This window comes from Tyto alba, unplaced genomic scaffold (assembly GCF_018691265.1).
Source record: "Tyto alba isolate M040663 unplaced genomic scaffold, T.alba_DEE_v4.0 Super-Scaffold_8, whole genome shotgun sequence".
Classification (NCBI taxonomy): domain Eukaryota; kingdom Metazoa; phylum Chordata; class Aves; order Strigiformes; family Tytonidae; genus Tyto; species Tyto alba.
Window position 1 is genome coordinate 21,935,553 of NW_024881329.1, and position 13,631 is coordinate 21,949,183.

The following is a 13,631-nucleotide window of genomic DNA, read 5'->3' on the forward strand; positions in this document are numbered from 1 at the left end:
GTTTATCTGCAGAGGCTCTGTCCCCATGCAAGCCAGCTCTTGCAAAGAATGCATTTGTGGGAGGATGGGGTAACCGGGCAAGTAAGAGGGAGCAGAGGAGGTGACTGGAAGGGGAGGTGGTGCTGCTGGGTGGAGGCGAGCGGAGATGGACCCCCCCCCCTCTTCGCGAGAAGGCAGCGCTCTGCGTTTGAACCTCTTTGAAAAGCAAAACTAGTCCCCAACCCTGTTGTTTCTGGCTGGGCAGAAACAGTCCTTCCAGCTCCCTCCTCGGCGTTAGGGAGATGTGCTGATGTGGTGTAAATCACAGCGACGCGAGGGATCTGTGTGTGCGAGGGGAGCTGGTGTGCTGCTTGCTGGCAGGACAGGAGCTTCTGGCTTGTCCCTCTGCTTTTGACAGGGACTTGGAGGGGCGGGGGGTGGATCCAGTGAGCCCAAAGCAGTGAGCCTGTGGACAGGGGGGCTCCTGCCAGGCCGTGGCTGCCATCGCTGTCTCGGCTGGGACTGGCGAGGTGAAGCAGAGTTGGTGATGCTTCAGCCTCGCTGAGCTGCACGGAGGCTGGCAGTACCTGTGTGGTGGAGGGATCCTGCTGGCAGCGTAGGCAGACTGCTCTGAATTATTGAGGAGAATTAACGTGCTGCTCGTAGAAGTTCTTGCTAGGATAATTTTTCCTAAGCTGGGGTCCTGCTTTTCCAGAGAGGGCTCTGGACCATGGTGAGTGCGTGGAAGCCGTTCTCCAAGGCTTCCCGTAGAAGAGGGGGGATAACGATTGTCTTCTGTCTGGGGGAGAAGCGAGGAAGGTGAAATGTTGAGTCTTCACAGGCCACTCAGTCCTTGGTGTCTCTCTGCTCTTTTAATCAGGAAAACATATTTCTCCTGTCTCTCCACACCGCAGCATCCGCTCTTATGTCAGTTTGAGATCATTCCTCACCTGCTGCCAGCCCACCAGCCAAGGTGCTAAAATAAAGATAACAGGGCAGCCTGCTATCTCGGCTTGCAGCCCCTGTTTGCATCTGATGTTCATCTACCAGCTCTCCAGCTTCCCCCAGGCAATTTGGCAAAGCTGCCACCCTCCCGCTCTCCTCCTTGCTGCTCCAGAGGGGCTTTGTCGTGCTGGTGGGGAGCAGCCGGATGGATTTGTGGCTCTGGCTTTGGGGCCGAAGCCGTGCGGAGGGGAGCAGCCTCGGGGAAATGCTCTGTGCTGGTGCAGCTTTCACCAACCCCTCATCCCTTACAGGAATTATTTTCCCCCGAGGTTGCATCTCTCCAATGGGCTTTGCAAGCCCTTCCCTGTAGCTGCTGTAACTGGTGCTCTGGTTCTCCTTATTCCTCGGGGAGCGGAAAAGCAGCATGATCTGCCCGTGCCCACGCGCTGGGATGGAGTGCTGAGCTCAGAGCTCTGTCCTGCACCTGCCTGGGGAGTCTCTGGCCTCAGCCCAGTGGGAGCAGCAGCGTTTCCCCCCTTCTCAAAATTGGAGGGGGGGTCTGTAAAGGTTGGGAGGGCAGGGCCTGGGGAGGAAGGGGCCACGGCACGGGAGCCCGGAGGTGTGATGGATGTGGCTGCTCCAGCCCTGGGTTATCCGCCGGGGATTCGGGTCTCACCTTTGGTCGGCCCAGGCTTGGGAGGAGACGGCGGCTTTGAAGGCTGGTGAGAAGGGAGCTTTTTAGTGAAACCTTAATCCCCTCCGGAGAGCTTTCCCTAATCCTCAGTAATGTGCTGTTCAAAAGGCCTCTTTCAAAGGAACAATTGCACTTTTGCTGTTGTATCTCTCCTTCCCCGAGGAATTGCCCAAAGGTGTTCCTTGCTGACTGTTTCCTCTCATTTTTCTCTGATAAATAGAATTAATTCCCTTAAAATATAATGGAAGGAGCAATTTCCTCAGCGGGTAGTGCCGAATCTGGCTGATTGATTTGGAGAGATTTCTGCTGTCAAGGATGTATTTTCACTTTATTCTTCCCCCCTCCCTGGAGGAGAACCGCAGCCTTTTCCCCTAATAACCAAATGTAACACTTCCAACGCTGAAATCAAACCTCTTAAGTGTGGAGGAGGGAGATATTGCAGGAAATGAGCATCAAAATTTCTTTCAAGAAACAATTTTTTTATTACTAAGGTCCCTAGCCATGACATGGGCTGTTTCCTGTGGCCACGGCCCTGATTTTGGGGGTGCAAGTTCAAACCAACTCTGTTAATAACTTCTGAATGTGCTGCAAGAGGGGGTCAGCAGGGAAGTCTCTCAGGATTAGGTCATGGGGTGGGATAGTTTGGAAAAAATGTGTATGTCTATATTTATATATACACCCACATATACATACTTCTCTGTATATTGAACTACTGCAGCACCTTTGCTCAGCCACGGGAGCCCTAAGGAAGGGCTAGAATGCTCCTCGGCCTCTCTGCTCAATTCTGCAGCATTTCAGGGCAGAAAACCATGATTTAGAGAGTGGTTGGGACACTGCCAGCTCGCTCGGCTGCCTGCCAGCAGGACGTGAACCTGGCACATTCAGGTCCATATTCACATCGCTCTGACTTAGTTTATTTTTAATTTCTCCAGCAAGTTGATACCTTGCTCCCTGCCGGTCCGGTGCTGGCCACGTTCCACCGGGGTTTGCATTCCCAGCTCGCAGGGTCGGCTGTGCTGGTGCCCACTGGCGTGGAGTCTGTGCCCACGGCAGGCTGGAGACTGGGATTTGTTGTTTGCTCCCCTTGCCACTGGAAACAAGAAAATGACCAGTCTTCCAGCCTGCCCCAGGGCTGAAGGGTGTGCGGTGGTGTTGGTGACATAAAGGACAGTGGTTGTGCCTGATGTGTGTGTCCCCCAGTGCCAGTGATGGGTTTGAGCCCCAGTTCGGCCCTGATCTCCTGGTGGGGAGCCTGGACTGACAGAGAAGCTTCTCCCACTGCTCTGGGAAGGGCGTCTGCTTTTGGGAGATTTTGTGGCGCTGGGATGCTCAGCCCTGCCCTGCTCGGGTTTTCCTGAGTGTCCTGGTGGGAATATCCCCGTCCTCGCTGCCTCAGTTTCCCTGAGACACATCTGGGGTGCGGCTGTTGTGAGAGTGCTCCTCTACGAAGGTTATTGCTGCTTTTTTTTAATCCTCACAGAGAGAGTGGTGAAATATGGAGCAATCAAGGCTGCTGCCCTACAGACTCCAAGCTGCTGCGGTCTCTTGGCTTGGCAGGACCGCGGAGAAACACCCCCCCCGCTACCCCTGTGCACCCCAGTGCCCTTCTCAAGGGGAGCGGGAGGAAAAGGCGGCAGGCGCTGGGACGCTGGGGCTGGGTGGGAAAAGCAAAGTGCAAGGAGGTGCGGTGGCAATGCTTAGGGGGCTGGAGCAGGGGAGGGGGACATCCCTCTAACCCCCCCCCCCCCAAACCACACCAGCAAAATGCTGCTGCTGTGTGCAACCGCTGGAGTGCAAAGCTGGTGCCTGCGACGTCTGCAGGCACAGGCCGGTGCGCGGCACATGGACGCCACGTGCACCCCGGTGCGCGGCACCCGTGCCCCTCGCACGCCGCCCACCCAATGCAACGGCCTCCCATGCACGTACCCTGCACCCCCCCAATCACCTGGGGGCTGGGTGCCCGTCCTCCCCACCCACTCTCTCCTTAGGCGGCGTGAGCGGAGCAAGGGTGCGCAGGGGTTTTGGGGGCCGGTCCTGCGCGGTGCGAGGAGTCGAAGCATTTGCACGGGGAGCCTTCCCCCCCCTCCCCGGGGTCACCTCCTGCTTTGGGAAGCGTGGCTGGAGCAGAGGGGGACACGGGGGGTGTGACCCAAGGGAAGGTCTCCAGCCGTGCGGCATCGCTCGGGGCAGACCCCCACACGCAGCGGGGTGGAGTGGGGTGTCCCCAGCTCTGCTGGAGCACCCAAGCCCAGGGTGCTGGTGGCTGCCAGCACCTGCAGTTGGCAGCTTTGGCGAAGGGATGGAGCCAGGAGGGACAAGGCCGCGGCGTGGCCCCGCTGCCGGGGTTCGGGGGACCCCCAGGGCCCGGCTGGTGGGGGGCAACGGGGCCACAGCACCGGCTCAGGATGTGGCCCCTTCCCTTGTGCCCGGCCCTGGTGGAAAGCGAACAGCCCCCCCCGCCGGCTGCTGGGGCTGAGTGCTGGCACCGTGCTGTCTGCTGGGGCTTCCCAGCCGGCCACGCGTGTCTGCATGTGCACACGTGGGTGAGCACACACCCCCTCAGCATGCGTGTAGCACGTATGCGTACATGTGTAAAACGCCGGGTGTGTACGTAACGCACGGTAAGCCGCGTGTCAGCGCGTTCTCGTGGCACACCCACGGCGGGGGTGTGTGCGTGTGTGTACATGCAACGTTCAGCCCGTGGGTGCGCGCACGCGTGAGCCCGGCCGCGCGTGGAGGTACGAGTGTCAGCGTGTGGACCCGCATGTTTTTGGGTGGCTGGAGGTTGGGGGGGAAGTGGGGTGGGGTGTGTGGGTGGGTGCGTCCCCGCGCGCGTGCGCGTGTCGACGTGCCGCCGTGTCCGCCTGTCCGTGCACGGCCCCACGCGAGGGCGCGTTCTCGCCCACCCCGCCTGCGCATGCGCGGAGTGTCGTGTTCCCCCCCGGTCACCCTCCGACTGCGCCTGCGCATATCATTCTCTTCCTTCCCCTGGCGCATGCGCAGTCGGCACTGCCTGCCGGGCAGCGGCGGCGTGGAGCGGGGGGGGGGGGGGCGGTGGCTGACGGGACCCCCCCGCCATGAGCGCCCCGGACCCCGGGATGCGGTTTGCGGAGAGTCAGCTGCAGCGGCACGGCTGGCGGCGAGGTGGGGCCCGCCCTGGGCTTCCCCACCCCCCCACCCCCGGTGGTCCCCGGCCCACCCCCCCCCCGGTCCCTGTCCCACTCTCCCCCGCTCTCCCGGTGCGATCCCCCGCCGCCCCCCCCCCCCAGCTTCCCGGAGGAGCAGGGCTCGGCCTCGCAGCCTTCCCCCCCTCTCCCCGACACTTGGGATTCTCCCGGTGGGAACCCCCCGTGGCCTCCCCCGGGTGGGGGGGGGGGGGGGGGGGGGGGAAGTGTGTGCGTGTGTGTGTCGCTGCGGCGGGTGACCGGTGGCCTTGTCCCTAGGGCGGGGGCTGGGGAAGCGGGAGGACGGCATCGCCGAGGCCATCCGGGTGAAGGTCAAGTGTGACACGGCGGGGGTGAGTGCAGCCCCCACACCCGGTGTGTGTGGGGGGGTCCCGTCCCGTCACCCACCCCCCCCCCACCACCACCACCACCTGCGGCCGTTTCAGTGGCTCCTCTGCACCCCCCAGGTGGGACACGACGCGGCGGAGCCCTTCTCCTTCCACTGGTGGGACCACGTCTTCAACAAGGCGGCTGCCAACATCGCTGTGGAGGCTGGGCAGGTGGGAGGGCTGGGGGGGTGACACACACCCTGGTGGGGCTGGGATGGGGTGGAAGACGATGGGGGGGGGGCTTTGCAGTCCTCTGTACCCCTCCAGCACCTCGCAGCGGGGACCATGGTGGCAGAGAGGTGCTGCTGGAAGGGATGAAGCCCCTCGGACCAAACGCTCCCGAGCCTTTTGCATCCCTCTCCCTCCAGGATGGCGTCTCCATGAAGACCCTGTCCGAGCAGGGCGTCAGGATCAGCAATAAGAAGCCCCGCGCGGCCGGCGGCACCGGCAGCATGCTCTACGGCCGCTTCGTGAAGGTAACCGACCCTGGGGGAGCAGCCGGCATCTCTGCAAAGGCTGCTGTGAACTCGGCACCCCGCCACACACCTCCCTTTGCAGCACAGCCTCTCCAGCCCATCGCTGCTATATCCCCCAGCACTCCCCCCGCCACCCCCCTCCTCTTTTTCTTGTCCCCTTTTCTCCCGGCCCCTCTGCCTCTCCCCGCTGCAGGCAGCCACGCTCACGGCACGCGGGGAGGAGTCCACAAAGCTGCCCGCCGGCTCGGAGAGCAGCGAGGAGGAGGAGAAGCTGGACCTCTCTTCAGCCAGGAGGCAAGGCTGGGGCAGCGGTGCACGTCCTGTCCCCACGACGCAGCAGTGGGGAGGGACGAGGGCTGCAAGGACCGTGCTCCCCCCTCATGTTGATGCTGGGGGGTGACACGTCCTGTCTCCGTCCCGCAGGCTGACGGACGAGGAGCTGATGCGAGTGTGCGGGGGCCGCACGGCACACAAGTAAGTGGCTGGGCTTCCCCCCTCCTGGCAGGGGCTTCCGAGCAGGCTGGGCTGGGGGGCACGTTCCCTGCCAGACCCCGGCTGCCCGCAATCGTTGCAGGGGTGCCCGTCACGGCCTGACCATGAGCGCCAAGCTGGCACGCCTGGAGGAGCAGGAGCGAGCCTTCCTGGCCACGTACCGACACAAGGACCGGCAGCGTGAGCCCCCGGAGAGCAGCCCCCCAGCAGAGAGGCAGGAAAAAAAGAAGAAAAAAAGGAAACAGTCCAGAGACAGAGTTGATCCCAAGATGCTGCAGAGTCAGGAGCCAAGCGGAGAAGGGGAGGTCTTGAAGAAGAAGCGGGAGCCAAGTGGAGAAGAGGAGGTGGCAGGAGAGGAGGAGAAGGCTGCAAAGAGGAGGAAGAAGAAGAAGAAGGAGGAGGACAAAGAAGAGCCAGTTGAGATGGAGAAGAAGAAGGAGGAGGACAAAGAAGAGCCAGTTGAGATGGAGAAGAAGAGGAAGAAGGACAAAGAAGAGCCAGTTGAGACGGAGAAGAGGAAGAAGAATAACGAGGACAAAGAAGAGCCAGTCGAGATGGAGAAGAAGAAGAAGAAGAAGAAAAAGGACAAAGAAGAGCTAACTGAGACAGAGGTACCTCTACAAGACACAGATGGGCCAGACCAGGCTGGGCACAGCCCCAGGAAGAAGAAGAAGAAGAAGAGGAGGAGGGAACCATCATGAGCAAGGGCCAAGGCTGCCATGCTGCGCAGCTGCCCCTACCAGCTGGCTGTGAGGGTCCTGATGCTGCCTGCTGGCACTGATGGGTGCCCGAGGGTGCTCTGGGCTCTCCCCAGGTGGAGCCCGGCACTGTGGCCCGGCTGCGTGTCCACTGCGGGAGGCTGCTGGGCTGGGACTGGTTGGTCTGGAGCTGGATGGAGCTTTATTTCACTCCTCCTGTCAGGGGTGACCCCAGTTTCCACCAGGCCCTGGGGCAGGGACACAAAGGGACAGACCCCCACAGAGCATTGAAATATTTTTTCAAGGGCACAAATAAATCTTTATTGCAATGAAACTATCCTGAAGTGCAAGACATGCGGCAGACCCCGGGATCCCAGATCGTGTCTGTACTTCCCTCGAAGCACTCAGACCAGGTCCCAAGTTCCTGCGGGCTTTGGTCTGCACTGAACTTCGATCCTGCTGGCAGAGCTGGGTAGGATGGAGCCCAGCGAGGTGCTGACCATCCTCCTCGCAGAGGGCTGTGGCTTTGGCAGAATTAGGCCCTGATCTCCTATGCTGAATCCTAGCCCAGCGCCCCAAACCCCTGCTGAGCCCCAGCCCTAGTTCAGCTGCAGGACGCAGTCTGTCTCGGGGTATGGTGGCAGGTTTAAAGTGTATTTCTTTTGGAGCGCGGCCGGCACAAACCTGCCCCCGAGGAAGTGGTAGCGGCCAGTGAAATGCGCTGCTGCCTTCTTGGGTGCCGTGAGCGAGATGAGCATGTCGGGCTGGAGACCATCCGCCTTCCCTTTCTCCACGTCCCAGCCTGAAACAAGTCCCGAGGCCGGGCTGGAGCCGGGAGGACCCCGGCCGAGCACCGTCCTCCCGTGAGTCCGGCCTTTACTCACCCGAGGGGATGTCGATGCTGGCGATGGGCACCGTGATGCGCTCCAGGGTGCTGAGGATGCTGCCGAAGGGCTCCCGCACCGCTCCCTGGAAGCTGAACCCGAAAATGGCATCCACCACCAGGCCGTAGAGCTCGTCGATGAGCGCAGCCTGCGGCGGGGAAGGTGGCGGGTGAAAAAAACAGCCCCGAGGAAGGAGGACGGCTGCTCCCTGGCTGAGGGGCTGCTCCTCACCTCTCCCGGGAATTCAGGGAGGAAGGGGATATCCATCTTCTGGCACTGGGTGGTCAAACCTTCAAACAGGGGCTTGTTGGGGCGCTTGGGGTAATACACGGTTGGTTCGTAGCCCTGCAAAAGCGGGAGGGACCTGGACAGTGCTGTGGCGCCAGGAGCAGCCAGAGGAGTGGGAACCCCAACGCCTGCGGGTATGGGGGGTGCATGGGGGGCAGGCAACACCCCACCACCACCCTTGCGGGGGGTGGAGTGTGTGGCCGCTCGCACAAGAGACTCACAAACATTTTCAGGTGCCGGGCGCAGACCAAGCCGTCGCCACCGTTGTTGCCCGGCCCACACACGACCAGCACGGCGGGCTGGCTAGTGGTGAAGGAGCTGGGGGGGTAAGCCTGGTGTGGGACAGGAGGTGTAGGGTTACGCCGGGGAAGTGGGGCCACGCCGTGGGGCCCGGATTCCACACCCCCCCCCCTACACCACCACCTTGTGCCCACCTTGGCGATGGCGGTGGCGCAGCTCAGCCCCGCCAGCTCCATCAGCTGGTCCACGCTGAATTTATACTCTGTGAAGAGCTCCTGGTCGATGGCCTGTGCCTCCTCCTGCCTGGGGGGGGGGGAGGGCACCCCCGGGGGTCATGAAACTCGGCCGGCCCGTCGGGGCCAGCTGTGACCCCTTCAGCTGTGGAGTGAGGGGTGGGGGGACAGGATCCAGCTCCCCACGCTGAAACACCCCCCCCCGTGCACCTCTGCACCCCCATGCATCCTGCCCGACACCTCAGCGCCTTGTTACCCCCTACCCCCACCCCCCCTTCCCTGCACCCCCCAAATATCCCCCGTTCCCTCCACCGCTCTCCGGACACCCGTGCAATTTTTGACACCCCCCCTTCCCCTCCGCAGCCATACCCGAGGAAGCGGAGCCCCCCCGCGCTGGGCCGGTGCATGGCGCGGCGGGGGCGGCACCGGTCCCGCTCCCAGCTCCGGTCCCAGCTCCAGCCCCGGTTCCAGCAGCGCCCGCCCACGCGTGTCCCCGCCGCCACCAGTAACCCCAGTCCCAGCAGCGCCCTCGGCCCCGGCATTGGGTGGGTCACGGAGCTCGGCACGGAGCAGGCGCGGGGGCCGCCCCGGGGCGGGGCGCCCATCCCCGTGGTTGCGGGGCGGCGCCGGGCTCGGAGCCCGCGGTCCCTCGGTACCCACCCACCACCCCACCCGCGCCCTTCCCCCGGCCCCAGCACGGAAAGGAGAACGGCAAAGCAGCGGTTTCAAAACCGTGTTGGCTCAAGCACCGTGAACGCGGACACGCGGGATGCGATAGCGGCACCCCCCCCCCCCCCCCCCGACACACACACATCCCCCACGCTGCGTGGGAAGCGGCCATCTTCCCCGTGTCCTTCACCGTCACACGAGGCTGCAGATGAGGGACAGCACCCTGGTCCCCGTGCGTGGGTCGCGGCTCCAGCAGCCGGTGGCGTCAGCGGCGGGGCTGGGGGGGGGGCAGCGAGGCCACCGAGGTGTTACGGGGTGCGGGGGGCACCCGGTGGGGTGCAGAATAGAGGGGGGGTATGAGGGGGGGGGGTGGGATTTCATAGATGCTTGAACCCACCCTCAGATCCGCCGCCCCACCTATAGCAGGTTGGTTACAAGGTGCCAAAACCCCAAACCCCTCTAATTTGGGGCTTGGGGACATGGTCATTGGGGTGACCCAAGCCCTGCTGGGGGCAGGGGGGGGGTCTCCATCCCTGAACCCTCCCCTCAGAGGACACCTTGCTCGCTTCTCCAGTGTGTCACCTACCGCTCCGGGGACCTCAGCCGGAGGGGCTGGCGGTCACGACGCCCTGCGAAACGCAGCGTGAGAACCGGCAGCCCTCGGCTCGCCGGGGAAGCGAAGCTCCGGTGCTGTTTGGTACTTACACGGCGCGGTGGTGGTCGGGTTACTGGGAGCAAAGCAGAGACGGCTCGTGGAGGTGAGGGAAATCATCTGTGTGACAAACTCCCCTATCGCATCGTCACCGAACCCTCCCCGGTATCTTTTAAAATTCGTGGATTTTCACCTTTAACCACAAGAAGTCCCCACGGCAATGCCGCTCGCTACGTTACATTTGCTGCTGCTTCAAGGGTATTTGGGTGCAAGGAGCTGTATTGGGGTGCCTCCCCCTCGCCCACCCACCTGTTAACGTGGGGACGACTGCGACACCCTGGAGCTGCGCTGGGACCATCCTCATCCTCCCCAGACGTGTCCAGGCGGCCACGTGGGTCACGGCGCTCCGGTGCGGGGCCATCAGTCAGGGCTGCTCCTCTGCCTCCGGGGAGGAAGGGCAAATAGGCAGGATTCCGGTACCAGACCCTGCCGAAGCCTTGGCTCGGGCAGAAATCAGCTGTGTGGCTCAATCAAGGTGTCTGGATTTTAATTTGCACCCTCTTACCTGAATGCCCAGGACGTGCTCCTGGCACAGGCTCATTCCCACGCTGGGCTTTCCCCGCAAAGGAACTGGGGTCAAAGGGAGGAAGATTTACCTCATGGGTGATACTGGGAACTCACCCACGGAAGAAGGAGCGACATGATGGCAGGTTCCCTACTCACACCTTGCTCCCCCGGAGCCGTGCCCCGCTGGCGTGGGGCAGCGTGGAGCAAAACCACAGCTGGCCAGCGTCCTGCTGGGAAGGAGGGACGGTCCGGGGTTTACACACGCGTGTCCCTCTGCCCAGCAAACCCTGGTGCCTCTCCCCACCAACCCCCACTTGGGGTGTCAGCCCCCAGCACCCTGATCTGCCCCCCCACGTCCCTGGGGTGATGCTCACAGGGGCTGGGGCGGGCACCCGGCCCCCGCCGCGGGCGAGGCGGCCGTGGAGGCAGAGCTGGTGCTGGATGGCGTCGGTGAGCTTGTGCACAACCCTCTCGCGGGCAGCTCTGGGGGTGTCCTGTGGAGGAGAGAACCCGCGTGGGCTGGGCCGAGTGGGTCTGGGAGTGGGTCTGCCCTAGGCACCCTCCCCATGATGCACGGGAGGGTCCGGCCTCGGGGATTTCCCCGGTGTGCCTTACCTGGCAGTGGGAAAGCAAAGTCAGGGCCTCCTTGTAGTGCCCGATGGCTTTCCGGGGGTGTCCCAGGTGGAAGCAGGCTGCTCCCAGCCCCTCGCACGCTTGCCACTGCCCCTGCACGTCCCCTGCGAGGCGAAGGGCAGCATCAGCGCTGGCCCAGCGCATCGCAGCCGAGGTCCCAGGGAGGGAGCATCACTGACTCCCTTTGGATCCCACGTGCACCCCGGCTCGACTCTGCTCAGCATCCAGAGAACCCCCAGCGCCGGGAGGATTTATCTGGGCCCCCCCCTTACCCGAGTCCCGGAAGGCTTGCAGGGCATGCAGGTAGTTTTCTGCGGCACCCTCGTGGTTCCCGAGCCGGCTGCAGGCGTACGCCAGGTTCCCAAAGCACTGCCCCTGCGCCCTCCGGTTCCCTAGAGCGCCTGGAATTTGGAAACACGGGGCTGCATCCCCAGCTAGCACACCCGGCAAAGAGCGAGAGACACCGGTGCGACCTACCGTGCAGCGCCGCCGCTCGCCGGTGCCAGCCCAGGGCCGTGCCGAAGCTGCGCAGGGCGTTGTGGGCAGCACCCAGGTTCTGCAGCAGCGCAGCCTCCCCGCGCCCGGCCGGCTCGCCGCTGCGGAGAGCGAGAGCCCGCTCGAAGTTCTCAGCAGCCAGGGAGAAGATGCGGAGCTGGGAGTAGCCGAGGCCGATGTCATTGTAGAGTTTCCCTGCGGGGCCGAGAGGAAAAGCCGGGTGCGGGCGCCGCTCCCGAGGGCACCGGGAGGCCGGGGTGCGGCGCGGCGTTACCTCGCAGGGCTGGGTCGGGGATGCTCTCGCAGAGCGAGCGGCACCGGGCGAGGACCCCCGCGATCTCCGCCGCCCTGAACTGTCGGCTCTGCAGCATGGAGCCGCTCGCCCGGCTCAGGGCCACCGCGGCAGCCTCGGGGCTCGCCGCCGCCGTGTAGGTCCGTGCCGCGTCCAAGAAGCACCGCGCGGCTCGCGCCGGCTCCCGCATCCCCAGGTAGCAGCAGCCCATCTGCACGCGGGTCCCCGCTCGGCTGCCAGCCTGCGCCGCGCCGTCGTGGCCGACGGCTTTGCCAAAATACTCCAAAGCCTTCGGAAAATCCCGGAGCCCTTCGTGAACCGCCCCAATGCTGAAATAAAGATCATCCGCGTGCTCCTCGCTCTCCCCCTCTGAGGGATGGGAGCGAAGGAGGAACTCGAGGCCCTTTTTGGGCTTCCCAGTCTCCACGTAGGCAGCCCCCAGGTTGAAGGCACAAGCCCTGCGGAGCTGGGGGCTCGCTGTGCCCCCGGAGAGGAAAAAAGCCTTCCTGAAGGACCCCACCGCCTCTCGCACGTCCCCCAGCGCCAGCGCCCGGTGTCCGGCTCGCGTGAGCCCCTCGATCTCAGCCTCCCGCCCCCCTGCCTTGTCCCCTCGCTCCTGAGCATCTTCTTTGGGCTTTTCCTTCCCTTTCTTGCGGCTCTTCTTCCTGGCCGGGGGGGCTGCGGGGACCGCGGGCTGTGCTCCCGGATTAGCAGCCTCCTCTGAAGCCATGAGCAGGGGGAGCGATCTGCCTGCAAGAGAGAAAGATGCAGCGGGCAGCCTGAGCCAGCACAGTCCTGGGATTTCTTAAAACGAGCAGCATGATTTTATATTATTTAAAAAAAAAAAAAAAAAAATTAGAAAAGTCTTGTAGCTGGTTTGGTGCTAAAATTTCAGGGAGGAAAAAAGCCTTTCCATGGAGGACCCCAGCCCAGCTTCTGCACTGGGTGCCTGTCCCCCGCAAAGCTTTGTGGCTGCCAGGCAGGAGAGGGGGGGGTCACTGGGGGGGGAGTGGGGGGAAGCTGCAGCAGGGGGTGGGTGTTCCCGGGGTGTCTTGGGAGGCAGAATAACCAGTTGCATGCACTTACTGTTTGCTCTTGAGGTGCAAACGGTGTCGAGGGCGTGGAGGGGAGGGACAGGGCATCACCACCGCTTGCAGCCGCTTCGCTGCTGCGACCCACCGCTCTCCGGACGGGGACAGAGGGTGACCAAAGGGCCTCCGAGTCCCACCGGGGCTGGGCTGCCTGGAAAGCCACCCGAAGCCGGTCACAGCCCCCCCCGGGTGACGGACGCCGGTGCCCGGGACCTGGCGCTGGAGCACAGATGGATTCTGAGCGCCAGGAAAGCGTCGGGGTCGTGCGTGACACGCACAAACCGGGACAAAGCCAGGTCCCCTCCTGGGGAGGGCACGTTCCGCAATGGCCCCGGGGGGCTCCGGTTTCATCTCCGTCACCGGCGCGGTGTACAGTGCCATGGCAACTCGGTTCAGGCGCGCCGGTGTGAACCGCGGGATGGACGGCACAACCGGTCCCGGCTTGTTTAATGGGGGGGCACGCTCGTGGTTTGGAGCGGTTTGATGTATGGGCACGGTGCAGCGAGGGTGAAGGGCACCCCGGGGCCGCCCCCCACATCCTGGGGTCCCCCAGCAGCCCCCGCCCATCCCAACCCGGGTGGGCAGAGCGCGGTGTGGGCCGGGGGTGCCCTGCTGACAGCCGGGTGGGTGCTCCCGGTGTGTGTAGATCCTGATCCCCCCCTGCACCCCCGGTGTGTGTCACCCCCTGCACCCCCAGTTTGCCCCCATACCCTGGTGTGTGCCACCCCCTGCACCCCTGATCCCCCTTTT

At 63.6% G+C, this 13,631-nt stretch overlaps 3 protein-coding genes across 4 annotated transcripts; 1 reads left to right on the forward strand and 2 right to left on the reverse strand.

Annotated features, from left to right (window-relative positions):
- The first annotated feature begins 4,651 nt into the window (after positions 1-4,651).
- GPATCH4 (G-patch domain containing 4) lies at positions 4,652-7,171 on the forward strand. The gene is made up of 8 exons (XM_042785065.1): positions 4,652-4,762; positions 5,062-5,135; positions 5,250-5,342; positions 5,540-5,647; positions 5,841-5,941; positions 6,071-6,121; positions 6,222-6,561; positions 6,646-7,171. Exons 1-8 carry the CDS (start codon positions 4,696-4,698, stop codon positions 6,838-6,840), a joined length of 1,029 nt encoding a protein of 342 aa, XP_042640999.1. The 5' UTR covers positions 4,652-4,695; the 3' UTR covers positions 6,841-7,171.
- On the reverse strand, positions 7,133-9,065 carry NAXE (NAD(P)HX epimerase). 2 transcript variants are annotated; one of them, XM_042785071.1, is made up of 6 exons: positions 8,852-9,063; positions 8,444-8,552; positions 8,231-8,341; positions 7,953-8,066; positions 7,722-7,869; positions 7,133-7,639 (listed from the first exon to the last, which is right to left on the reverse strand). In XM_042785071.1, the coding sequence occupies exons 1-6, from the start codon at positions 9,022-9,024 to the stop codon at positions 7,437-7,439; spliced, it is 858 nt and encodes a 285-aa protein (XP_042641005.1). In that variant the 5' UTR covers positions 9,025-9,063; the 3' UTR covers positions 7,133-7,436. The 2 variants fall into 2 exon arrangements, with proteins under 2 accessions (XP_042641005.1, XP_042641006.1); XM_042785072.1 differs by lacking the exon at positions 8,231-8,341 and having other exon boundaries at positions 8,852-9,065.
- A 1,335-nt stretch (positions 9,066-10,400) lies between these two features.
- TTC24 (tetratricopeptide repeat domain 24) lies at positions 10,401-12,520 on the reverse strand. Its single transcript, XM_042784901.1, has 7 exons — positions 11,773-12,520; positions 11,481-11,693; positions 11,276-11,404; positions 10,986-11,107; positions 10,745-10,864; positions 10,529-10,600; positions 10,401-10,433 (listed from the first exon to the last, which is right to left on the reverse strand). Exons 1-7 carry the CDS (start codon positions 12,518-12,520, stop codon positions 10,401-10,403), a joined length of 1,437 nt encoding a protein of 478 aa, XP_042640835.1.
- Between the last annotated feature and the right edge of the window lie 1,111 nt (positions 12,521-13,631).